The 24,330-nt window shown below is 28.9% G+C and overlaps 13 protein-coding genes across 14 annotated transcripts; 6 read left to right on the forward strand and 7 right to left on the reverse strand.

Annotated features, from left to right (window-relative positions):
- Positions 1-4,835: 4,835 nt before the first annotated feature.
- LOC142645349 (RCC1 and BTB domain-containing protein 2-like) lies at positions 4,836-5,995 on the reverse strand. The gene has a single exon (XM_075821387.1). It carries the CDS (start codon positions 5,751-5,753, stop codon positions 4,875-4,877), a length of 879 nt encoding a protein of 292 aa, XP_075677502.1. The 5' UTR covers positions 5,754-5,995; the 3' UTR covers positions 4,836-4,874.
- A 220-nt stretch (positions 5,996-6,215) lies between these two features.
- LOC113799172 (uncharacterized) lies at positions 6,216-8,193 on the reverse strand. The gene has a single exon (XM_027349766.2). The coding sequence runs from the start codon at positions 8,070-8,072 to the stop codon at positions 6,324-6,326; it is 1,749 nt and encodes a 582-aa protein (XP_027205567.2). The 5' UTR covers positions 8,073-8,193; the 3' UTR covers positions 6,216-6,323.
- Positions 8,194-8,229: 36 nt separating this feature from the next.
- LOC113799153 (putative transcriptional regulatory protein Tlet_1011) lies at positions 8,230-9,343 on the forward strand. Its single transcript, XM_027349744.2, has one exon. It carries the CDS (start codon positions 8,354-8,356, stop codon positions 9,221-9,223), a length of 870 nt encoding a protein of 289 aa, XP_027205545.1. The 5' UTR covers positions 8,230-8,353; the 3' UTR covers positions 9,224-9,343.
- On the reverse strand, positions 9,234-10,858 carry CSN4 (COP9 signalosome subunit 4). Its single transcript, XM_027349743.2, has 3 exons — positions 10,626-10,858; positions 10,487-10,566; positions 9,234-10,415 (listed from the first exon to the last, which is right to left on the reverse strand). Exons 1-3 carry the CDS (start codon positions 10,700-10,702, stop codon positions 9,358-9,360), a joined length of 1,215 nt encoding a protein of 404 aa, XP_027205544.1. The 5' UTR covers positions 10,703-10,858; the 3' UTR covers positions 9,234-9,357.
- Positions 10,859-10,898: 40 nt separating this feature from the next.
- Positions 10,899-13,899, forward strand: LOC113799151 (uncharacterized). The gene is made up of 4 exons (XM_027349742.2): positions 10,899-12,799; positions 12,871-13,377; positions 13,442-13,624; positions 13,716-13,899. The coding sequence occupies exons 1-4, from the start codon at positions 10,992-10,994 to the stop codon at positions 13,771-13,773; spliced, it is 2,556 nt and encodes an 851-aa protein (XP_027205543.2). The 5' UTR covers positions 10,899-10,991; the 3' UTR covers positions 13,774-13,899.
- A 78-nt stretch (positions 13,900-13,977) lies between these two features.
- wash (WASH complex subunit washout) lies at positions 13,978-15,880 on the forward strand. The gene is made up of 2 exons (XM_075821376.1): positions 13,978-14,561; positions 14,637-15,880. Exons 1-2 carry the CDS (start codon positions 14,124-14,126, stop codon positions 15,753-15,755), a joined length of 1,557 nt encoding a protein of 518 aa, XP_075677491.1. The 5' UTR covers positions 13,978-14,123; the 3' UTR covers positions 15,756-15,880.
- LOC142645352 (uncharacterized) lies at positions 15,741-16,846 on the reverse strand. The gene has a single exon (XM_075821393.1). The coding sequence runs from the start codon at positions 16,427-16,429 to the stop codon at positions 15,890-15,892; it is 540 nt and encodes a 179-aa protein (XP_075677508.1). The 5' UTR covers positions 16,430-16,846; the 3' UTR covers positions 15,741-15,889.
- LOC113799173 (uncharacterized) lies at positions 16,827-18,575 on the forward strand. The gene is made up of 2 exons (XM_027349767.2): positions 16,827-17,510; positions 17,573-18,575. Exon 1 carries the CDS (start codon positions 16,940-16,942, stop codon positions 17,474-17,476), a length of 537 nt encoding a protein of 178 aa, XP_027205568.2. The 5' UTR covers positions 16,827-16,939; the 3' UTR covers positions 17,477-17,510; positions 17,573-18,575.
- On the reverse strand, positions 17,540-18,595 carry LOC113799168 (uncharacterized). The gene is made up of 3 exons (XM_027349762.2): positions 18,391-18,595; positions 18,036-18,323; positions 17,540-17,948 (listed from the first exon to the last, which is right to left on the reverse strand). The coding sequence occupies exons 1-3, from the start codon at positions 18,434-18,436 to the stop codon at positions 17,728-17,730; spliced, it is 555 nt and encodes a 184-aa protein (XP_027205563.1). The 5' UTR covers positions 18,437-18,595; the 3' UTR covers positions 17,540-17,727.
- A 540-nt stretch (positions 18,596-19,135) lies between these two features.
- Positions 19,136-20,575, forward strand: LOC113799167 (uncharacterized). Of its 2 annotated transcripts, XM_027349760.2 has the most exons (3): positions 19,136-19,234; positions 19,309-19,506; positions 19,584-20,575. In XM_027349760.2, exons 2-3 carry the CDS (start codon positions 19,489-19,491, stop codon positions 20,328-20,330), a joined length of 765 nt encoding a protein of 254 aa, XP_027205561.1. In that variant the 5' UTR covers positions 19,136-19,234; positions 19,309-19,488; the 3' UTR covers positions 20,331-20,575. The 2 variants fall into 2 exon arrangements, with proteins under 2 accessions (XP_027205561.1, XP_075677506.1); XM_075821391.1 differs by having other exon boundaries at positions 19,188-19,506.
- On the reverse strand, positions 19,309-22,447 carry LOC113799174 (inositol polyphosphate multikinase-like). The gene is made up of 3 exons (XM_075821385.1): positions 21,192-22,447; positions 21,036-21,117; positions 19,309-20,973 (listed from the first exon to the last, which is right to left on the reverse strand). The coding sequence occupies exons 1-3, from the start codon at positions 21,750-21,752 to the stop codon at positions 20,627-20,629; spliced, it is 990 nt and encodes a 329-aa protein (XP_075677500.1). The 5' UTR covers positions 21,753-22,447; the 3' UTR covers positions 19,309-20,626.
- A 148-nt stretch (positions 22,448-22,595) lies between these two features.
- LOC113799182 (histone-arginine methyltransferase METTL23-like) lies at positions 22,596-24,248 on the reverse strand. The gene is made up of 2 exons (XM_027349777.2): positions 24,088-24,248; positions 22,596-24,036 (listed from the first exon to the last, which is right to left on the reverse strand). Exons 1-2 carry the CDS (start codon positions 24,202-24,204, stop codon positions 23,494-23,496), a joined length of 660 nt encoding a protein of 219 aa, XP_027205578.1. The 5' UTR covers positions 24,205-24,248; the 3' UTR covers positions 22,596-23,493.
- Positions 22,607-23,536, forward strand: LOC113799176 (mitochondrial ribonuclease P protein 1 homolog). Its single transcript, XM_027349769.2, has one exon. It carries the CDS (start codon positions 22,607-22,609, stop codon positions 23,453-23,455), a length of 849 nt encoding a protein of 282 aa, XP_027205570.2. The 3' UTR covers positions 23,456-23,536.
- Positions 24,249-24,330: the final 82 nt, after the last annotated feature.

The raw sequence follows: 24,330 nt of genomic DNA on the forward strand, positions 1-24,330 counted from the left end.
TTATGGCATCTCATATCGAAAATTGTTCAATTGGATACGAGAATGAATTGAACGAATGCCAAAAAATTATTGAAAAACAAAGAAATGATAATCAATCTTTATGTTCACCAACTTCTTCTGCTTCAGCATCCTGCATGTCATTGCATAACAAATTACGTAACAGTGAATTACTAGTGTCAACATATAGAAAAACTCTTATTGAAACCAAAAAAGAATGTAAGGTTCTGAAAAATGAATTATCTATCATGAAAAATTACCATAATAATATCAAAAAAGAAATGGATAATTTTTTGGTCGCGATAAATGGCAAATTGAACATTGAACATATTAATCAGCCAAAAAGAAAGCCAATAATCCAAGTTGTGAACAAAAAACAAGACAAAATCAACGCAAATCATTTATGTATTGTGAAAACATCATGTGCCGAAATTAAGGATATGAATCAGGCTTTAAACATCCTTACAGAAAAAATAGACCATAAGACACTGGCAATGAATAAAATATCTATTTTGAATAAGATCAAGACAAGAAATAAAATATTGATTAACTGTGGTTCGAAAGAAAGTTCCCAAAAATTAAATAAACTAGTGAATGATTCTAATTGTGGTCTGCTTTCGACAAATCCTAGTAAGCATTCTCCGAGAATGATTATCTTTGGTATTGATTCTACGCTATCTAAAAGTGACTTCACGGATTGCTTAATTAATCAAAATGATAAATTTCGGTTAATGATGGAAAAACAAAATGAATCTTTTGAAATCTTATTTATGAAAATAGATAGAAATGGTCAACAATTTGCGATATTGAAAGTTACACCAAAATTATGGAAATTATGTATTGATGAAAAGAGAATTTTCATTGGCTATAATGCTTGTCACATTCAAAATTACATTTCTATTACTCAATGTTACCGCTGCCTGAGATTTGGACACAAATCTGTTGATTGTTCAAATAATCTGACGTGTAATAAATGTGGTGGTCACGATCATTATGGTTCAAATTGTAAGAAAACTTATACCTCATGCGTAAATTGTCTTTTTAAAAATTCATTGGAAAAATCATCTAACTGGATTGATACGAATCATAATGCTTTAAGTAAATCTTGCCCAACCTATTGTGTTTTGTTAAATGAAATGGCGAAAAGAATTAATTATGAAGGATGAAAACAAATTTATTATTGTGTCTCAAAATGTTAGAAATAGTGTTATATCATCATCAATTTTAAACTGTAATGTTCAACATCTTGGTGCAAGTATTTTATGTGTCCAAGAGCCCAATTATTATAATTCAACCATAAATGGTTTTCCAAAAATGAATATTTTTAACCATAAAGAGAAACCAAGAAGTGCCATTGTCTCTTCATTAAATAATATCATTGGTCTATCTCAATTCACTACATCGCATTGTACCACAGTAATGATAAATACAAATAATCCTATCATCTTATCTTCTGTTTACCTATCTAGAAATATTGATCATGCTCTTTTCAATGCAGAAGTAGACTTAATTAGTAATTTATTCAATGAAATGTCTCATTATCCAATTATTGTTACAGGGGATTTCAACTCGCATCATCCAATCTGGGGCAGTTCAAATGTTGATAATAGAGGTGATGCTATTATTGAAATGGTTATTCGTGATAATCTTTTTGTTATGAATGATGGTTCTTTTACGTTTGAAAATCATCAAGGCACCAGCCATATCGACATTACAATAATCAATCATAATGCTCTACCTTTGACATCGAATTGGAGAACCGTTGATATAGAATCTGGTTCAGATCACAAGCTGATTGCCTTTGATATCGGTTTCAATTCCTTTAATGATAAATGTTCATCAACTAGAAAATATGTCACAAAAAATATTGATTGGCTACCTTTTGAAAATTCTTGTTCTAAATCAATTACACCATTTATAAATAAATTTCAGAATGTCTCAGAAAAAATTGAAACAGAAGTACTCGTTATGGACTTTGTTGATTGCATTCATTTGATTTGTGATAAAACGTTACCAAAAATATGTCAAAATGCAAATAAACCGAAATTTAATCGGCATATACAAAAGCTAACAAACAAAATGAATAATTTTCGAAGAAGATTCCAAAGACAAAAATGTGTCATTTTGAAGGAAATTTGGCGAAATAAATATATTGATTCAGTAAAACACCTGAAGGAAGAAATCAAGAAAACGAAATTCGATCAATGTAAAAAATTCTTTTCGTCAAATACCAAAGAATCAGTTTGGAAAAATGTCTTCATAAATTTGAAAAACAAAAATCGTAATCCAACCATCAATACGATAAAAATGGATAATGATGTTTATACTAGTTCGGCATTAGAAAGTGCGAAATTTTTAATAGATAAATTTGTTGTGGATATGGAGGTCGATCTATTCAGTGACATTCACTGCAATTATAAATCAAGAAATGAAATGAATGAACCTTTTTTCACTTCATCTGAAACAAATCGGGCAATTGCTGCCGAAAGTGATACAAAGGCCCCTGGAACAGATGGTTTATCTGCAAATATAATTAAACATATTCACCTTGCTGTTCCTAATTTGTTTAAATTGATTTTCAATAAACTTTTCTCAGTGTCGATTTTTCCGAATATTTGGAAGGAAGCTTTTATCAAAATTATTCCGAAAAACAACAACGATCAAACATACAAATCTTTTCGACCGTTATCTTTATTATCTACATTGGGAAAGGTTTTTGAAAATTTAATTACCCAGCGTCTTTCGCACTTCATTCTATCAAAAAATATATTATCTAACAAACAATATGCCTATGTTCCTAATAGATCTGCTGTTGAAGCAATTAAATTCGTAGTTGATAAGATTGAAATGTGTCGACATGAAAAAGAACATATGATTCTGGTTTTTCTCGATCTATCAAATGCTTTTCCATCAGCTCGCTTCGATTTGATACTGGAAAAATTACGCTTTTTCGATCTACCTACAAATTTATATCATATATTTAGAGATTTTCTGTCAAATCGAAGCGCATCATTAAATATTTCTGGTACAAACGTTAAAAAATTAATTACGGGCGGATGTCCGCAAGGAGCGAAAAGCTCACCGATGCTCTGGAACATTCTTATTAACGATTTGCTATGTTTAAATCTTCCACCAAATTGTTATCTTCAAGCGTTTGCGGATGACATTGTATTAATGGTTCAACATCATGACATTGATTGCTGTATAAATAGAACGAATATTATTCTAAAGTGGATATTGAACTTTGGTAATAGGACTTCATTAAAGTTTAATGCCCAGAAGACAAAAGCGATGATCATTTCATCTAAAAGAAATATTGATCAACAACAAATTGTACTTGGTGATGATCATGTTGATGTTGTAGATGTTTTTAAATATCTTGGTGTTTCGATTCATAAGAAATTAAATTGGACTACTCACATTGAATCGGTTTCAAAAAAAGCATTATTTTTATATCATCAGCTGAGAAAATGTTATGGTAACACTTGGGGTTTATCATTCGATGTTCTAAAACATATTTATATCATGGCGATCGAACCAATTATGCTTTTTGCCTGTTCTATATGGGGAAATAAAGTAAACAAAAAATGTATAACCAAGTTACGATCGGTTCAACGCAATTTTGTTTTATCCATGATTCGTGGTTATAAAACCATTTCTTTTGATGCAGCTTTTGTCATTGCTGATATTCTTCCCATTGATTTGAGAATTCAGTACTTGAACCATATTTATATATTGAGAACAAATGGTGTTTTTCTTGGTCTTCGTTGTCAACTTAAGGTTCCAATTTCTTCACTTAATCATCCAGCTTCAACCATTCTTCGTGCTAATTGCAATGATAATCATGATTTCATTATTTTTACTGATGGCTCTAAAATAAATGGTCATTTAGGATCTTCTTTTGTCGTTTATAAAAATATCGATGAAGATCCAATTTTTCAAGCTAAATTTAGATTGGCAAACTATTGTACGGTTTATCAAGCTGAACAATTCGCTATTGAGCGGGCTGCCTTTTGGTTAAAGGATAAACAAAGTACTGCAATTATCTATACTGACTCTTTGAGTACAGTAAATGCCATTAATAATCGTTGGAACACTGATTACCTTATTCATCAAATTCGAACTTGGATTAAGGATAATCATATTTGTATTAAATGGATTCGTGGTCATCAACAAAATATTGGAAATGAACTAGCTGATAAACTAGCTAAAGAAGCTACCACCATGAATAATATTACCTTCTTCTTTTGTCCATTTAATTATTTGAAAAAAATTATTCGTTGGATTACGACAATTAAATGGAATCGTCTGTGGCTATCTTCAAATAATGGCCGTGTTACAAGATTGTTTTTTCCAACGATTTTTCACAGGAGGAATTCCAATCTTTCCCCAGACTATGTAATCACTCAATTCATTTCCAATCATGGTGATTTTCGAGGCTATCTATATCGGATTAATCGTGCAAATGATCCATACTGTAATTGTGGTGCCTTAGAGGATTCGATTCATCTTATTTTCCATTGCCAGAATTTTTCATTTCTTCGAATTCTTATAAACTTTGGCAACAACTTCAATTTAAGCAACTTTTTCAAAAATAATTATGATATTTTTATAAATTTTTTGTACCTTTTATTTTTATTTAAGTGATTTTTTTTTTGTGTTTTTTTTTTCAGTTGTTATTTTTTTTTTTCTTTTAATTACTATTATTATTATTATTTTATTTTTATTATTTTTTTTTTTTCTTTCTTTTTTTTTCAAAATATTTTTCTTTGATTGTGTATCATTTTTTTTTTTTCTCTTTCATGTTTTTTTTTCTTTTCTTATTGTGTTAATGTATTATATCCTTATTTTTTGGTATAAGGATTTTTTTTTCTTGATTAAAATGAATGAAATGAATGAAGGGATATTTTGATTGGTTGAGTTTGATAATCAATTGAATTATTAATATTGTATTTACAATTACCACATCCAAAAATCTGGCCATTCGCATTCAAAAATAATGAATGACTATAGCCGGCCACAATATTTTTGATTGAACTATCACGAAAAATTGAAACGAGTGATGGTTTTTTGTGTTCATATCTATCACCAAGACCCAATTGTCCATCAGCATTTTGGCCCCAGGAATAAACTTGATTCGTATCTGTAAGAGCAAAATAATGTTGCCATCCACAAACTATTAATTTGATCCTTGTTAAACCAGTGTCCACGAGAGTGTCATACGATGACACTAGCTGACTATCATATAAGTTATTGGCTCGATAAAAATTATTTTGTCCTAAAGCAAAAACATTGCCATCTTGTCGTAACAACAATATTTGATTGTATCCACATGCTATCATTTTAAAACGATTATCAAAGCTAATCAATCGAAAAGTATTTTTCGTTTTCCAATTCGAATTGCCGCTAGCTAGATATACGATTCCATCATTTGTTAGAAGGGCAACAAAAGAGTTACCTGAATCAGCTTGAATAATTTTTTTTCCATCCAGAATGCTAATCCGTTTTGGTCGTTTGGGATCATGATTCAACGATAGCCATTTACATATTTCATCACCATAAGCATACGTAGCAATGTCGGTCATAAATAGAAAACCATTTGCATTTCTATTATCTGATATTTTGAAAATCGAATTGATATTATGTAAAAATTCCCGATCAATAGCCATTAAATCATTTTGAAATAAATCAATATTCATCAAAGTATCAATCGTCGGTTTTTTCATGATTTGTGAGGCTGAAAGATTTGTATTCATTTTTACCGAAAAAATTTCACTTTTTTTTCAATAAAACAAAAACTATTTCAATAGGAAAACAACACGAACTGCTCACTTATAAACAAATCACTAAATATGATTAGGAAAAAACTGAAATGAAATAATACACTTTTCAGTGTGCACACTGATAAAAAAAAAAATTAAAAATACAATGATAAAACAATACGTGGTTCAAAATCAAAGGACAATGATGGCTTTCAATTGATTATAATTGATGTTTATCATGCATGAAGTGGCAAAAAAAAAAATTTTACCGAGATTCATCAGTTTGCCATATGACATATGTGAAAAAAAAGAAAGAAACGAATTCCGTCATAATTTGATATTTACACTTTGATTTTTAGGTGCATCAAAAACTACAAAATTTTCAAAATGAAAAATGTTTTATTCAATTGTTATAAATGATTATTATTACAAGTTAATGAAAAAAGAAAAGAAAAATCAATTGAATTTTTAGAGAAAAAAAAATTTCAAAATGATTAAACAAAAATTTAAAATTATTAAAAGAAATTATGAAAATCGAACATTATTTTGAAATGTTTTTTTCTTTTAAATAGCTTCAGATCTATTAACACGGTGAATGTAGATTGGATTAAATCGTTCGATCGATGATTCTTGTTCCAAATCAATTTGTTCATTATTTTTCATTACTAATAGATTGAAAAAATACAAAAGAACTGTACGTTTACGATTATCATAGAAGTTTAGTTGTTCAAATTGTAAATGATCGGTAGATATTGCAAACAAATCATCCAATGTTTCGTTAAATTTTTCATCAATAGTTGTACGATCAGTAATGGAAAATTCTGGAATACTTGGCTGTGGTATTGTACCATCTTGACCATCAATAATATGTTCACCTCTAGCCATTGGAATTTCATCATGATCATAATCAATTGGTGGAAGATTATCATGAATTGGTGATTGTGCTGTTAATTCATCAATTGGTTGTGGTGGTGTCGATGGCTGTAAAAAAGGTGATGGTAATGTTTCTTGAAAAAAATCTTCACCTAAATGTGGTGACATTTCGATTGTGTCAGCATCGATTCTTTCCATTGTTGTTGTTGTTGTTGCTGTTGTTTGAATTTCTGGTTCTGGTTGTGAATTGTGACGAGCATTTTGAAAATAAAATTGAAAACCTTTAGCCAATAATCGTTTAGGTCGATCAAATAGATCAGCACAAGTATCAAATAATTTCTTTTTTGGAACAAAAATATTTGGCAATGTATTTGACCAATTATATGATTCAAGCATATTTTTTCGAATAACATTATCAGAAATTCGAATATTATAATCAATGATAAGACGAGAATGATGTCCATTTCGAATTGGTCGTCGTCGTCGTGGTGGTGGCTGGATACGTCTTGATGATTCATCTAAAACAGGTAATTCTAAACTACCAAGAAGATTGTCATAAACGGTAATATTGGTATCAGTACGACGTCGCTTTTCAATAGTTGAAGTAAAATCCTGTTCCGATGTAGTACGTTTTTTGTTACTTTGTTTTTCAGCTTCTGTAGGACTTGTCTGAAAAAATGGTAATGGTGGTGTATTTATTTCGGTCATTATTGGATGATCATCATCATCATCCATTCGTTGAACATCAACCATCGATGTAGAAGTAGCTTCTATTGGAGGTGTAGATGGTGGTGGCATCAGTTCCGGAGACAATGATTGAGCAACACTAATAGGTGGTGATTGTGGCTGAGGACGTGGTAACGGTAAAACATCATCAAAAAATTCATTAAAATCAACCGAATCAACATCGCCATAAAGTCGATCATGAATTTCTTGTTCCATACGAAGCTCATCTTCAGTCAATGGCGGTATTTCCTGCATAGTAATCATACCTCTCGATACGCTACGATCTAGATCGGTAAATGATTTTGGAAACACTGTTGATGGATCTGGTAGATTCATGTCAATAAATTCATATATTTCAGGTAGATTTAAATCAACTGAAAATCGATCATCTGGCAGATCGATAACCTTAGTTCGTGATTTTGATTTAGTACGACCATTGATTTGACCGGCCATAATATGTATGGCCGTTGTACGACGATTAGATTCATTATAAAGAAATTTACTTTTGATTTTAATTAATTTAGATAAACCAATCATAAGATCACAAGTAATACGTAAAGAAATTTTTATATTCGATGATGTTATTATATTGATTAAATCATCAATATTTGATGACATAACCTGAAATTTGGTTAATTTTTTATCATAATGAGCTGCTAACCATACAATTGATAATGGACCTTTTCGGACCAAAATATCTGGAACGAAAAACATGATGAAAAACAAACCAAAAAAAACAAACAATAAAATGGATTCAATAACAAAAAAATTATTCGAATCTAATCATCAGACAAAATGACGAACAAAGGATTTTCGAAATAAAAGAAAAATAATGTCCAACCATTTCGACTTGAACGACCTATTTATGATGAAATGGATTCTGTTTGCATGTGTGCATGTTTTTTTTTGTTATTTTAATTGAATTTTTTTTCAAGTTTATCTTTTTCTTCATTTTCTGATCAGAATTCTTGTTTTTTTTCTTCAATAAGAAAGCGATGATACCATTTAATCAAATAATCAATCATTTATATGGCCGAAGTTCTTGTTTAAAATTGTATAGATCGGCTATTTCATTGAATATTGTTCATCATCAACAGCAAAGATTATTTCATTTAACACCGGCATTTTGGGCTGGTCATTCAAAATGGCAAAATATTAAACATATAAAAGCATCAAAAGATCAGCAAAAATCACAGCTTTACAATCGTTTAATTATGAAAATTCGAACAGCCGTTCAGAAACAAGGTGGTGCTGATCCAAATCTAAATCGAGAATTCGGTGATGTTATTCAAGAATGTCGAAAAGCAAATATGCCAAATTCTACTATTGAAAAAGCTGTTAAAAGATCATTGGAAAAGAAAACAGTTTTAATGAAACTTGAAATCATTGGTCCTGAAGGTTCAGTATTAGTGATCGATGCCGAAGTTGATAATCGTAATCAATTTCGTAATGAAGTACGAAAAATATTAAAGAAAAAAATTGGTTTCGGTTTTGCCGATGAAGGACGTGCATTATCATTATTCGAAGAAAAAGGTGTTGTACGTGTAAAAAATATTAAAAATGATTCGAATTTTGATCTTGAACAAGCAGAAGAAATTGCAATCGAAGCTGATGCTGAAGAAGTTCGTATCGATGATGAAGATAATACAATATTAATGTTTTTAGGTGATGAATATTCACATATACGTGTTAAAGGATATATTGAAAAAAATTATTCAAATCATTATGTTGTTATTGAAAATGGTGTTGAATTAATACCTTATGTAAGAAATGAAATATCTGAACAATCATTTCAACAAATTGTCGAAGCAATCAATGAAATTGGTGAATTAGAAGGTGTTAATCGTGTATATAATAATATTTAGAATGAATTTCTTGTTTTAGTTAATTATTTAATCATTTTATTATTATCATTGAAAAGAAAAATCTGTTATTTTGTAATTGACAAAAATAAAATTGAAAAAAAAACACATTTTGAAATGAAATATTTCCGGTTGTTTCAAGACATTTCAATACTTTTTTCAATCCAACCAGGATATTTTTGTTGTATAGAATCGACAACATCGTTTACCTGAAAACAAATTGTTTCAATTTGTTTATCAAATGTAATCAGACTATTTGTTTGTTCAAATACAATTGTATTGGAAATCTGATCAATCTGTCCATACATACGATCTTCAAATATCATTTGTGATGCAATTTTTTCAACTTTAACAATATCAACTTCTAATAATGTTCCTAATTCTTTGAATGTAATACTTTTATATAATTTTGATACAGATAAAAGATTATGTTCAATAATAGCACGTTCCAATACGGTTGTATCATCTGAACGATTAGCTTGTTGATGTGGTTTAATCATTGTTGCAAATAATTCTAAATCATTTTTTTTGATAATCTTTTCAAGGTACATTTTTTCTAAAAATTTAAACGATGGTAAATGTTGACAACGTTCATCTTTAAATAATATTGCCAATAATCTTGAACGATGTTTACCAGCACCAGCTAACATTGTACATAATATAGCATTATTTAATATTTCATAACGTTCTTCTTCACTGATGAAAAATTTATTCGATACTTCAATATAACGTTGTGCTGCATCCAAATATTTTCCTTTATAATCCATACAATTAGCATAACATAATTTATATTGTATTTTAAGTTGTTCATTTTTAACATCCGATTGTAACATACTAGCACGATTAATAAAACCTTCAGCTTTTTCTTTATCACCATTAGCTAGATATAATTTAGCAATACGTAAATAGATTTCAATTTTAAAATCAGTTGGATATTCTTTCTGTCCATTTACCAATGGTATTGGTTCAAGAATTTCAGCAGCTTCGGAATAATTTTTTTTACGTTCATAAATTTGTGATAATGTTTGTCGAATGAAAACAACTTGATCTTCAAATGAAAGTGCACGTGAATTTAATTTATCCAATATATAACGTAATAATGTTAAAATTTGATCATCCGACAGCATAATAATTTTATCGAATAATGTTTTCAAAACTGTACGTGAATTAACCAATGGAAATGATTCATGGACAACTATTTGAAACCAGAAAAAAAATAATAATCGAATTAGATGAATGAAACATTCAGAAAAAGAAAATATTTACTTTCATCAACAAAACATTTAACATTATCCAATAGATCGATACCATTTTCATTGAAAATTTGATCAAGAACTTTACAAAAGCTATAATGATTAAAATATTAATGGAATTTACATTATTTTTATTAACAATGGATTCTTACTTTTCGATAAAATCTTTAGGATTACCCTGTGTACAAGATTGAATTTGTTGTTTAAGAATTGTATTTGGATTTGTCATTTTTTTTCAAATGATTTTGTTTTTTGATTAAGCAAAAAAATTAAGCAAATTCAATTCGATGGCTAAAACAAAAGTTTTCAGGTGTGTGTGTGGTATGTACAAAAAACACAAATAACTTTGATTGATAACTTGTAACATATGAAATTGTTGTCGAAATAATGCCCTCCCTCGATTCATTGAATGCGCCTCCGCGATTGATTTTCAAAATGCTCGCTCTGAAATTTTTTTTGCTTCTTTCGTGTTAATGAATAAAATTTTGTTTTTTTCTAATCGTTAAGAATTTCGAAAAATGGATTCCGATAATAATTTGATTATACCGGAAAACATTCTACCATCAACAGCTATAGATAATAATGTAGCTTCATCCAATGTAATCATGACTGATACTAATTTAACATCATTAACAATACCAACAACAACTTTGCCATCAATATCGAATATTCCAACAAGTTCTGTAACTTTAGCTTCGGTCGATGTTCCAACATCATCAACAATAACCGGTATTGAAGAAAGTGGTTCACAACATATTATCCCGATGATAACAGAATTAACAGAAAAATCACCTTCGACAATTGTGACTGATGTCATTGATAATCAATTGCTACAACAACAATCAACGTCAGCAGCAATGATTAACAATATTCCACAAACTTCAACCGCTATATTTGCTGCTGCAGCATCTTCATCATCATCGCCAGCAGCAGCAGCAACAACAACACCAGCAGTTCCAGTATCGATTAATGTACCGATTAAACTAAGCGGATCAACACAACCGATTTTTGTTTCAAATCAAGGTATTATAACAACACCTACTGGTCAATCAAATGTTCCAACATTAGCCAATACATTTGTTAGTTATATTTTGCCTACACATCAAAAATCATCATTACCAAAATCGGGTAATAATCAATCTACGGCAACATTAGTTACACCAAATATATCCGAAACAGCAATACCGGCTACAGCATTGATCAATACACCTATTGTTATTAATGCATCAACATCGGATACAACGTCGTTACAAGCACAAAAATTAGCTACCGCAACAACTAATCCGACAAATGTTAAATTAATTCAAACTTCTAATCAAAGACATTTAGTATTTTCACCAATCAAACCAACAAATATTGGAAATGTTGGTGGTAATACTCAATTGATGACAAAATCGATTGTTGGTACTGCGGCTGCTGTTGCTTCTCCCGTCAAATCAATTAATCCGCAAATTATCGATAATAATAAAGGAAATGATTCTCAACCACAACAACAATTTGCAACACCAGCTACAATATTAGCTGCTGCTCCAAGTTCTGCTATTAATCAAGCTCAACAACAACAACAACAATTAATTATATTATCTCCAGTCAAACCGGCCGAAAATTCTTCGACAAAATCAGCACAATTTATTCCATCATTTAAAATTTTACCACCATCATCATCAACATTATCATCAAATATTTCTAATGTTACAACAATATCAGGTGGAATAACATCTGTAACAACATCACAATCATTATCAAAACGATCATTAACACCGGCTCCAATAACAAAAACAATTGTATCAACTATATCACCGGCTAATGTTCGTCCAATTCAAGCAACAACAACAAATAAAAATGTTCAATATATTAGCTTTGTACCGATCAATTCAACACAACAGATTCAAACATCAACAGGAACAATTGTTGGTACAACAACAACAACTGCTGGACAAATTGGTACAACAAAATTTGTACCAATTAAACAATCAAAACAAAAATCATCATCATCATCATCAATCAAATCGACAAATCTTGTTCAAGTTGGTCATGGTCAAAAAGTTTTAGTTAATCCAAATACAATTAAAATTTCTGGTACGGCTACTACCATACAGGCATCAATTACGATGCCATCATCAACAATAACAACTACATCAACATCGAATAATAATAAATCAAAAAATCATACCACATCAGTTTGGATGTTACCGAAACAGATTATCAAAATGAATGATAGTCAACAAGAAATAATAACAACTACTACAAAATATGTTCCAATTGCACCGAATCCTAATCAACCACTTGCGGATCGTTCAAAAATAGCTCAAAATCTTAAGAATGCGTAAGTTTTAATAGAATTTTTCTAATCTTTTCAATTATTATTTTTTGTTTTGTTTTGGTTTTGTTTTTTAGACTTGATGGATTAGAAGAATCAAAAAGAAAACCATGCAATTGTACACGATCACAATGTTTAAAATTATATTGTGATTGTTTTGCTAATGGAGAATTTTGTAATGGTTGTAATTGTGTTAGCTGTTGTAATAATCTTGAAAATGAAGAAATAAGACAAAAAGCAATACGTTTATGTTTGGATCGAAATCCGAATGCATTTCATCCGAAAATTGGTCAAAGTAATCAAGGTGATATTGAACGTCGTCATACAAAAGGATGTTGTTGTAAAAGAAGTGGTTGTTTAAAAAATTATTGTGAATGTTATGAAGCTAAAATTCTTTGTTCAGATAAATGTAAATGTATTGGTTGTAAAAATTTTGAAGAAAGTGATGAACGTAAAACATTAATGCATTTAGCCGATGTGGCTATGGTTCGTTTAACAACACAACCACAAACAGTAGCATCGAAAATGCATGTTTGGGGACCGGAATTTAAATCCAAACTTCCAGTTAAAGTTAAAAGCGATTGGTAAGCGATTATTGATATTTTTTTTCAAATTTGAACTTTGCATTTTATTTTGATTTAATTTTAGTCATCCTTTCAATGTACTTACGAATGATATTCTCGAAGCTACTGCTAGCTGTTTGTTAGCACAAGCAGAAGAAGGTGAATTTGAAAATCTTAAAGAAGAAAATATCGAAAGTTTGATTATGGATCAATTTGGTGAATGTCTTTCACAAATATTGAATTTAGCAAACAATGGAATGGCTGATGAGTAAGTTTTTTTTCTCTCTCTCTCAAATTTCCTTTAGTTTTCATCTGACCATTTTTCTTTTCTTTTTCATTCATTCATTCTGGAATAATAGCGATGGCAACAGCGATGATGATGTTACAATGAATGATGATGTGGATTGTCCAAATTGATCTGGAATTGTTTTTTCGACATTTTTTTTCTTTATTTATTATAATGTATAAATATTAATTAATTTTCAACTTTGCATTAGGAATATATACACGACTGATAATAATAATAATAATTTTTTAAAATAAAAAAAATTTTCAAAAAAAAATCCATTTCGAATTTTGCGATCCGATTGTGTAGAAATAGTATGTCATGAAAAAAATGCATCATTCATTTGGTCCAAATGGATTGAAAATTTCATAATTTTCTTCATCATCGCATTTTGATCATTTGATTCAATGAAATTCAATTTTGAATTCTGAAAAATCATATTCTATGTTGAACATTATCATATTTTCCAAATGATTTTATTATGGCATTTCAATTTATTGCAACACCCGAAAATCTTCGTCGTGAAGAATTGATTGTACAGATTGCCGAACGATTAAAATTAATTGATTCATATTCGGAAAGATTATTCAAACATTTGAATACAGAATTCAAAAATGTCGAAACTAAATTACAAAATATTAATAAACGAACGGAAATTTGTGCAAAGAAAATTTCATTACTTAAAGATGAAAAGAAAGCGATTACATTGTATTCACATTCAAAATATCCTAGTCGTGAGATTAAAGTAAAAGAATTTTATGATAGTTTTTTCATAAATGATCGTGATATACCTGGTTTGGCTAAAACCAAATATGATGATGATAAAGATAATACAGTAACTATTAATTCTACACATGTTCCATATGATGATGATTCGAAAATGAAATCACAATTCTATATCTATGATAAAAAGCCTAATGTAAGTTTGATTTTTTTTAAAAATTCATGATTATATGAATGTCCATATTTTCTTTCTACTTCAAAAAAAAAACAGAAATCATTAATACCAGATCATCTATCCGAATCGAATATACCATGGCGACAGATATCTAGTCTTAGTTCCTTATTATTATTTAATTCATCGGAAAACGCCTACACAATTGGTCGTCCAACAATATTTGCTAAAAAATTTTCCCAACAAGCAAATAAAATCAAATCAAATGAAAATGATTCACAAAAATTTTCCGAATCTATATCGATATCGGAAAAAACTGATATTAATGATAATGATTTTCAATTAACTTTTCATACAAAACCTGAAATACTTGATGATTTGCCTGCTGAATTACCTTCATTACCTGGTATAGCCGATGAATTTCATTTTAAAGATACGGGTGAATTAGATATTACTGACCAATTAAATCTTCCTGATTTAACATTATTATCAAAATCTACATTTGCACCATCAAATTCAAATCAATCCGAGCCAATAATCGATATTAATGTTGATAAGCTACCCAAATTGTCCATTCCTGTTGAAAATGGTGTTACGCCTTTTATTCCGCCACCTCCACCACCACCACCTCCTCCTCCTACATCAATGTTGGATGAACAAGTTTTATCTTCACCACCACCATTGCCATCTTCATCAGTTTTATCTCCTTCAGTTGGATCAAGTCAAAAAACGACTATTGCTACACCAAGGATACAGAATTCAATTTCAAATGGACAACTTGAAATTGGTAGAGCTAGTTTATTAGAATCGATTCGAGCAGCCGGTGGAAAACCCAAAAAGAAAACTATTAAAGAACGAAAACATGATGAAAAATTAAAGAAAAAAGATGCATTAGAAGATTCAATGACTGAAACACCTATAAATAATCAAACGAATAATAATAATAATAATAATAAAGGTTTAGATATGATGTCTGAACTTCGAAAACGTCTTGAATCAAGACGTAGTGGAATTAGTAGTGATCATCAACAAATAGTAAATAAATCAAATACAGATCGTACAATTAAATCACCAACATTTGATGCAAATTCAGCAATGTTAAATATGTCGGCATTGATTCCACCACCCCCTCCACCAACAATATCAACATCGAATCAAACGAATCATGATAGTTCGGATGATGATGATGATGATAAAGATTTTGAAGATTGGGATTGATTCATTTTTGTTTCAAAAATTATTTATTAATTGTGTTTGTGTATGTTTGAATGTTTTTTTCTATTATTATTTTTGTATTACGATTTTTTTGTTTTGTTAAAATTGAGAAAAAAAATGATAAAAATTTTTTTTTGTTAAAATATAAAACTTTCACGAGTATTTACATGATTCAATAATAATTGTTTACGAATTCTAACCGGTTCATTACGAATAGTTTTAATATAAATGAATGATAATATTAATGATAATAATATTGCCAACAAAACAGTAATCCACCAATAGAAAATATTTAGATAATTTCTCCAACCAAATAATAATAAAATCAGAATAAAACCAACTGATGCATCATATACCATAATGGTTTTGATATTTTTTTGTATAGCACCAAATATACCGATTGTTGATACGATAGTGATAATCAATCCAATTAAAATGATACCGAATTTTTTTGTTTCCAGCAAATCATTAAATTCTTCCGTTGTTTCAATATGTAATGATGTTTGATTCATAAATGGACGATAATCATCATAAAGATTAACCCATATTATTGATGATATTATTATATCGGTAACAATAAATAAAACATTTAAAAATACTAAACTCCATTTACTTAGATATAATCCGGATGAATATTTGAATGAAAGTCGATAATTAAATATTCGTAATGATGTCATTTTTTTTTGTCAATGTGTTCGATTTCTTTTTCGAGATGAACAATTATCGATTATTTTCGTTTGCTTTCTAAAATTTAAACGACTTTTACAATTGTATTGATGATAATTTGTGGAGAATCATTGTACAAAAATGAAAACATTTAATTCGAATGAATGCATCAATTTTTTCTAAAGTCATCAAAAGTAACGACGATCAAAAATTGATTAATTAATTCAATCATTGTGTACACACACATACACCGGATTTATAAATCTAACCGAATTGACATTCATTTTTAAAAAAATGAAATTATCTTTAGGAAATTAATTCATCTGCACGTCGAATGAATATTACAGGTTATGTTCAGAAAAGTTTCGGGCGCCAAATTTTTTTTTTTTGAAAAAAAAGAAACTTTCCAAGAAATGTTGGTAAAATGAGGAATGAAAAAATATTCTTGTGAAATTCTTTCACACGTGGAAAAACAAATAAATTTTTTGAAATTTTGAATTTTTTTCTTTTTGATCCACAAAATGAATCCTCCTGATGAATTCGATGATAATGATGTCGATGATGATGATGCACCAGTAGAAGTGTCGAAAAAAATTGCCGAACATGAAGCACGCGAAAATTTTAAACAAGAAAAAATTGCTCAAAATTTTATCGAAGAAAAATTAAAACAAAAACGACGTCGTGAATTGGAACGAAATGTTGAGCAGAAAAAATTGAAAATTGAAAAATTACCCGAAGATTTTCTTGAAGAAATTGAAACAGAATTTTCAACAGTGCAAGCTGAAAAATCCGACACAAATGTTGTTGATCCAAACATTTTGAAGAAGAATAAACGAGAAAAGAAAAAATTGGCCAAAACCAAAACATTGACCACTCAAGCAACAAAATATGAAATTTTATCATTAGATGAATTGAATAAAACGGCTAAACCACCAATTCAACAAACAACAGCATGTAATTTTCGTGAACAAATTCTATTCGATAAATCAAGAAAACGTCGATTAACATCACGAAAAATTATATCGATAAGTGAGAAAATTCGAGCTTCAAGAAAATAATTCAAGAAAATAATTTAATTTGGTTTTTTTCCATGTAAATAAAAACAATTTTATCAACCAAACTTGAGAATAAATAAAATTTATTTCAATTAACAGATTCTTTGTTTTTTTTGTATACGCTAAACAGGGGAAAGGGGATGTGAAAAATTGTAATTATATTTTTGTAATTTTCAAACAACAAACAAACAAACAGCGGTAAATCAATCATCTTTCAGGTTTATTTTTTTTTCTCAAACAAACAAATCAATCAATTAAAAGAAAGATTTGATAGTTACAAAACATAACAATGTTGATAATAATGTAAAGAAATAGCTGACCGGTGTAATAGATGACATTGTCATTGCTGAATTACATGCAGTACTATTACAAAGACAATGTGAAATCATACCACCAAAACCGCTACGATAGATACAATTATGATCTTGTTTTTTATATGCACAGGCACGAATAATTCGATCATGAGCTTTCAATTCTAAAATCATAAATAAGAAAAATTGAATATTTTTGGTTTTTTTTTCTTCAATTCATTAGATAATCATTGAATTCAATAACTTCTTACCCGCATTTTGATCATAGATAACCCATTGTTCTAAACGCCAACAACCAATACTTTGTTGACCATTAATCGGATGACATTCATGGATATGATCTTTTCGTAATGTTTTCTCATCAAAACATGCTGAATCATTTTTTGAATTACAAACATAACAACTGATTGCTGATGCTGTTAATGATTCGGATACTGGCTGGACACTGGACATTGGTTGTGATAACATTTCTGTTGATGTTGTTATCAATGGCATTGCACTTGATGATGGTCCACTGGCATCTTTAACATCGGCATAGCCTAAATCAAAACAGGGAAAAAAAATTTTACTTTTAGCAATGTTTTTTCTTTTTCTTAATTTCCATACCTAATGTGCTGGTCAGGCACAAAGTCATAAGGAAAAGGAGCATCATTTTTTTTTTACTGAAATATCAGATTTTCTTTTCGGATAGCAACACCGATTTTCAAGAACAAAACAAACAAAAATCACAAAAAACAAATACAAAAAAACGGTTTCGACGAGAAAAAAAACGGATCAAATACCCATAAAAATCATTTTTGTACTCAACATCTATCGCCCTTTTTATACTCGGGTTAAATTGTTGTGAATTAATAATGATTTTTTTTACCGTTTGTTCGATCCGATCCGTTGGTGGTGGCAGTCGTCGTCGTCGTAGTTGTTGAAAATGGTAGTAACCGAATCGGAAAACCAATTAATTAATTAACACATACCACCATCATCATCTAATTGAATTTTCCTAAATCTAATACAATTTAACATTGAAAAAATCTTGTTTCCAAGTTTTTTGTCAAAAGTCATGATGACTTGGCTTGATTTTTGTCTTTTTTTTCTTGTATCCTCCTCCGACAGGTCGTCGTGAAACCTAAATCGAATTAAATAAAACAATTAACTTTGATAAATGTTGTTGTCCGAATAACATTGTTAAAAATACAATACTTATAACCTTAGATTTGATCTTTTTGATGATCAAAATACAATCATGGTCGGTAAATTTTTTTTTAAAAATTTTAATTTACAATTTGCGCCGGTAAAAAAAATTTGATTTTTTTTTCACATTCGGTAACATCTTATCTGAACGAACAAAATTCCATTCACGCATGCGTTCATTGTGATCAAGTAAATACGTGACATCTTTTTTCGTTGTTGAGATATATTTATTATCGTCAAGAGGAAAACACATTTTTGTTTTGTGAGTAAAAAAAGTCAAATGATTATCTTGCAATCGTTTACTGATAAAAACATTTTTGTCCATGTAAAATAAAGAAAATAAAAAAAATATTTATCGATCTATCTCCATGAAAGAACTTTGATTTTGGTTACCCCAATTTAATGCGTTTTAGGTTATTTTCTATTCATCGAGCATCCCAAGTAAATCAACATTTGATTCATTGAATTCAAGTTTTTTTTAAGTAAAGCAGAGGCCAAAAAAATAGGTTTTTAACAATGTGCACAATTAAAGATGTAAGTAATGTGATTCTGAAATTATCATGTTTGTATTTTGATTTTTAAAAAAAATTAATACAATTCTTCTTTTTCAGTCATCATTGATGGATGAAAATGATTTTACTTCATTGGATAATTTTGATTCATTAGGTGATCCAATGGAAATGACTAAACTATTTTATGATCGTTATCTTCAACGAAAGCAATCGGATTCATTACAATCAAAAACAACAACAACAAAAACGGATGATTTTCAAAAAGAAATTGTTGAAGAAATTCGTAAATTAAATCTGGCTTTAAAACAAATTCAAATGGCTGTGGATGATATTCCGGCTAAGATTGAACAAGCAATCAAATCTTTTCATTTGGAACAACAACCGTTTGAAAAGCAAAGTTTGAATTTGGATCAAGATAATGATCATGATACAACAATAATTTCTGATGATATTGAAATATTGGATTATTTCCGTAATACCGATTTGCTGGGTGCACAATTGAATGATAATGATAATAATATTAACAATAATAATAATATCAATACTAATCGCTGTGATCAATCAATTAATTTGTCTTCATTATCTTCAAATTTACAAAATTATTACGAAACTGATTTCTATCGTCATTGGAGCCGACATTTTCATCGTCAAATTAAATCACCATCATCATTGTTGTCATCATCATCATCATCATTATTGTCGAATGAATTATATAAATTATCATTGAATGTTTTCAATGGTAATCGTACATGGCTTTATCATTTGGATCATCCATGTCCAAAAGCTAATCAATCGATTATGCCTTATAGCCGTGAATTGGATCTTGATTTTTGGCTAATGAATTAGAATTGTTCGATTCGATTCGAACGAAAAATTTATTGGCTGAAAAAAAAACAAAATGTTTAGATGAATCCAGTTTTTTCGCTCCATTTTTTTTAGTAAATTCAATGACAAAAACCAAAACAAAACAATAGAATTATATTCAATTTTTCAATTATTTTTATCATTTTTTTTTGAAATTATGGCAATATAATATCCTATATAGAATTATTTTAAAATGAAATAATAAAATTTCTTTCGATTTTTTTTCACTCGATATTGTTTTGTTGTTCGATTGCTTTTGATACAAAGAATTTTTTTCATTATTGTTGTTGTTGTTGTTTTTGTTCACAAATTTTTATAGCACATTTTATATAAAATTGTAATTTACCTAAACCAAATAGATAATTTTCATCCAATTCTTGATCATCATTAGGGAAAACATGTGCAAAATCAATCATTTTAACAATTGTCATACGTTTATCATTATCATTATCATTATCATTGTCATTGTTGTTGATTGTTTTCATACCATAAGCAAACAATATTGATGATGATAAAAATTTCCATCGTCGTACATTATATTTAATGAACCAATTTTCAATTTCGCATAAATGATTATCAAATTGTCGTAATACGTTTGGATCATTTTGAGCAAACAATAATAATGCTAAGAAAAAAAAATAAATTTAGATTTAAAAACATTAAAACATCATATAAGAAATCCCATACCATCAGAAGCATTATCCTTTGTTATTTGTAATCCATATTCACGATTTTTATCAACAAATTCATTGGTCAAACGATCAAAATACTATTTTTTTTTTTTTTTGAAAACAAAAAAAATCATTAAAACCAAGTTCTATTGAAAAATTAAAAAACACTCACTCTCATTCCTAATATTCGAAAACCAAGATCTTTTGAATATTTATATTTATTCATTTCGGCACGACGTTTTTCATCACTTGCTTCCGGATCATATGTTATATAGCCAATTTTAACATCTAATAATGATATATTAATCATTTTGGCAGTTATATCTTCTAAACGTATATAATCAATATTCATTTGTTTATCATGAAATAGACCATTATAATGAGGCACTAATTTTCGTAGTTGAGTTAAACAATCATTATTATCATTATTCGAATTTGAATTATTATTGAAAATAGTTTCATAAAATGATTGTTCACGACGACTACGTTTATCAAAAACAGGTTTCAATATATCACCAGATTTTGAATGTTTTAAAATACCCCATTTATGTTTACTTTTTCCGAAACAATGGCCAGCAATTTGAAATTGTAGCTGTTCGGCACCATCTGGTATTGTTATTAATTTATGATCATTATTATTTACAATTTTTGTTGTTGATGATTCGGACGTTGATGATGGACGTTGTATTGATGGACAATTTGAATCACCATTTGATTTTGTTGATGATTCCATTTGTTTTGTTTTTGTTTTGTTCACTTATGAATGTAATGGATTTTTTTTTTGTTACTGTAATTCGGATTCGAATGATTTTTTCTTTGGAAATATAAAAGGGGGAAGAAAAAGATGACGTTTTTGTTTCCGAAATTGAAAATTCAATTGCAAAACAAAAAATTCGTCAATGAAGAAGGAAAAAAAATTAAAATTTTTTTTTGTTTGGTAATGATATGCGTCGATAGTTGATGAATGATTATGATGAGCTCATTGTTTGTATAGAAGATAATTGTTTTGATGGCAAATTTTTATACTTCGATCATGATGATGATCGTTGTGGAAAAAAAATTAAATAAAAAAAAAGATGTTTGGATAAGATTGACTGATTGAATATTGATTTTTTTTTGTTTTCTTAAAAGTTTTGTTTTGTTTCGTATCATATTTCAATCATTTGTCAAGATATTAGAGGTATTTAGTCTGATGTAGGATAGAAAAATGTGCGATGATGATGATGATGATCTGAAGACATAATTATTACGGATGATGATGACAGTCTCAATGGAAAATTTTTCATTGCCATCTTGATTGGGTAATTATCAAATATGATGGATGAATAATCATTACCCAACCATACAAATCAAACAAGAAAATGATAGCCGGTTTTTCTTTCCCCTATTTCGTTGCTGTTGTTTTAGTTTGATTTGTTCAGCAATGAAAACAAAGAGAAGAAAAAAAATAGACATTCCGAATTTTTTGTTTATCCATCATTTTCGCATCCAGATGACGTAACTGTGCATTGGAATTCAAAAAAATTAAAAAAATGACAGCTGATTTAATTTGAAAAAAAAATTTCCAAATGAAATGTATCAACAAAAATGTTTAATATGTTTATTCGAAAATATTCTGATTTAGCTCGAGCTAAAAGAAAATTAATTCAAACTGAAATTGAATGGCTTCGTTATTCGGAACCGGCTTCAGTTCCGATGAATATTTCATTGAAAAATTTCAATTATCTTGAACAATTAATTGAAATGAAAAAATATCGTCGTCTTTGTTGGCTTGATATATCCAATCGTGCACGATATCGTTATCTACGACAACTTCGACAAATTGAATCATTTGATGGCCAGGCATTGATTGAACCAATATGTAAAGCTGGTATTGATCGTATTCGTATGCGAAAACAATTATCGATGATTCCATTCGTATCGAACATTGTATTCGATGTTACATTCGATAATTATATGTCATCATTAGAATGTAAAAATTTAGCCGAACAAATAATTCGAATAATTTATCGAAATCGTCATGAATTTCGAACGAATTGGTTTAATCTTCATATTACCGGTTTGTCACAAAGCCAATCAACAGTAAAATTTTTGAATAAATTTCTTGATCCATCACATCGTCATAATTATCCGAATGTATTTTTTCATAACGAATCATTTAATGAATTATTTCATCATGAACAAATCATTTATCTATCACCACATGCAACCGATACGATTGATCAATCGATAACAATCGATTCGGATACTGTATTCATTATTGGCGGTATTGTTGATCGTCGAAAAATCATTGAATTAACAGTATCAAAATGTAAAAAACTTGGTATCAAAACGAAACGTTTGCCATTAAATTCGGATGATAGTAAACAAGTCAAATCATTGGATGATGTAGTGAAAATTATTCATTCAAAATTGTTAACCAATCATCAAAGATGAATGTTTAGTGATGATTCGTTTTTCTCTCTTGTGATTAGTCATATCAATGTAATTTCATATAAATAAATTTTTAAATTTTCACTATGAAACAATAGTTTACATTGAAGTTTAAATTTTCGAAGTAAACATTCAATATGATAATTAGAGCTACGAAAATGATATGTCATATAGAATGGTATTGATGTTTGTTGATTATTTCGTATCAAAAATGCAATTGTTAGTAATAATTTTTCAAATTGTTGTTCATCTTCATAACAAAGATCCGATCCAATTATGTAATCAATATTGGTAGGAATTTGATCATTAATCAAATCAATTTTTCGACTCCAATCTAATGGAATATATTGAGCTTCAACATTATTAAGATTAACATTTTTATGAATTAATTCGAATGTTTCAATTTTCTGATCACTTAGAATAACTTTGGCGCCAATTTTTGCTGCCAAAATACCACAGATTCCAGTACCCGAACCAAGCTCTAAAACAGTTTTACCAATGAAAGCCAAACGATTGGTCAATATAAATCGACAAAGAAGATCGGCACTTGGCCATGTAATCGATGAATATTGATTATCTGAATCCTAAACTAATCGAAATGAAAAAATGTTTTCCAACAAAAACCATTAACAAACCTGTAAAATTTTCAATTCAATTAATTGATCATCATTTTGATCCGTTGAATCATTCAATCTAAACATTGAATGATCGGTTCGAAATTGAAAACATTTTTGAATCATTTGATTTTCCATTTTTTTAATTTTTTTTTAACCCAAAATTATCATCTATTGTAACCGTAAAGATTTTTAAAAAACCATAAAGGTTAAAATAGAATCGATTTCAGTGTCATCTATCGAATATGATTGAAACAATTTATT

The sequence above is a fragment of the Dermatophagoides pteronyssinus genome, unplaced genomic scaffold, assembly GCF_027571235.1.
Source record: "Dermatophagoides pteronyssinus isolate colony J.1.1.1.1 unplaced genomic scaffold, Derpt_VIB-CSIC_2022.12 sq0010, whole genome shotgun sequence".
Taxonomy (NCBI): domain Eukaryota; kingdom Metazoa; phylum Arthropoda; class Arachnida; order Sarcoptiformes; family Pyroglyphidae; genus Dermatophagoides; species Dermatophagoides pteronyssinus.

Bases quoted from the DNA above. Each gene is read 5' to 3' on its own strand.
- LOC142645352 (XM_075821393.1), bottom strand. From the start codon at position 16,429: ATGACATCATTACGAATATTTAATTATCGACTTTCATTCAAATATTCA.
- LOC113799174 (XM_075821385.1), bottom strand. From the start codon at position 21,752: ATGGAATCATCAACAAAATCAAATGGTGATTCAAATTGTCCATCAATA. The intron at 21,118-21,191 runs GTGAGTGTTTTT...AAAAAAAAATAG, and splicing joins TTCGAATATTAGGAATGAGA to TATTTTGATCGTTTGACCAA. The intron at 20,974-21,035 runs GTATGGGATTTC...TTTTTTTCTTAG, and splicing joins AAAGGATAATGCTTCTGATG to CATTATTATTGTTTGCTCAA.
- LOC113799172 (XM_027349766.2), bottom strand. From the start codon at position 8,072: ATGTTTTTCGTTCCAGATATTTTGGTCCGAAAAGGTCCATTATCAATT.
- LOC113799153 (XM_027349744.2), top strand. From the start codon at position 8,354: ATGATACCATTTAATCAAATAATCAATCATTTATATGGCCGAAGTTCT.
- LOC142645349 (XM_075821387.1), bottom strand. From the start codon at position 5,753: ATGAATACAAATCTTTCAGCCTCACAAATCATGAAAAAACCGACGATT.
- LOC113799168 (XM_027349762.2), bottom strand. From the start codon at position 18,436: ATGATGCTCCTTTTCCTTATGACTTTGTGCCTGACCAGCACATTAG. The intron at 18,324-18,390 runs GTATGGAAATTA...GTTTTGATTTAG, and splicing joins GTGCCTGACCAGCACATTAG to GCTATGCCGATGTTAAAGAT. The intron at 17,949-18,035 runs GTAAGAAGTTAT...TTATGATTTTAG, and splicing joins TATCTATGATCAAAATGCGG to AATTGAAAGCTCATGATCGA.
- LOC113799182 (XM_027349777.2), bottom strand. From the start codon at position 24,204: ATGGAAAATCAAATGATTCAAAAATGTTTTCAATTTCGAACCGATCAT. The intron at 24,037-24,087 runs GTTTGTTAATGG...CGATTAGTTTAG, and splicing joins TTGAATTGAAAATTTTACAG to GATTCAGATAATCAATATTC.
- LOC113799176 (XM_027349769.2), top strand. From the start codon at position 22,607: ATGTTTAATATGTTTATTCGAAAATATTCTGATTTAGCTCGAGCTAAA.
- LOC113799173 (XM_027349767.2), top strand. From the start codon at position 16,940: ATGAATCCTCCTGATGAATTCGATGATAATGATGTCGATGATGATGAT.
- LOC113799151 (XM_027349742.2), top strand. From the start codon at position 10,992: ATGGATTCCGATAATAATTTGATTATACCGGAAAACATTCTACCATCA. The intron at 12,800-12,870 runs GTAAGTTTTAAT...TTTGTTTTTTAG, and splicing joins GCTCAAAATCTTAAGAATGC to ACTTGATGGATTAGAAGAAT. The intron at 13,378-13,441 runs GTAAGCGATTAT...ATTTAATTTTAG, and splicing joins GTTAAAGTTAAAAGCGATTG to TCATCCTTTCAATGTACTTA.
- CSN4 (XM_027349743.2), bottom strand. From the start codon at position 10,702: ATGACAAATCCAAATACAATTCTTAAACAACAAATTCAATCTTGTACA. The intron at 10,567-10,625 runs GTAAGAATCCAT...TAATCATTATAG, and splicing joins CCTAAAGATTTTATCGAAAA to CTTTTGTAAAGTTCTTGATC. The intron at 10,416-10,486 runs GTAAATATTTTC...GGTTTCAAATAG, and splicing joins TAAATGTTTTGTTGATGAAA to TTGTCCATGAATCATTTCCA.
- wash (XM_075821376.1), top strand. From the start codon at position 14,124: ATGGCATTTCAATTTATTGCAACACCCGAAAATCTTCGTCGTGAAGAA. The intron at 14,562-14,636 runs GTAAGTTTGATT...AAAAAAAAACAG, and splicing joins TCTATGATAAAAAGCCTAAT to AAATCATTAATACCAGATCA.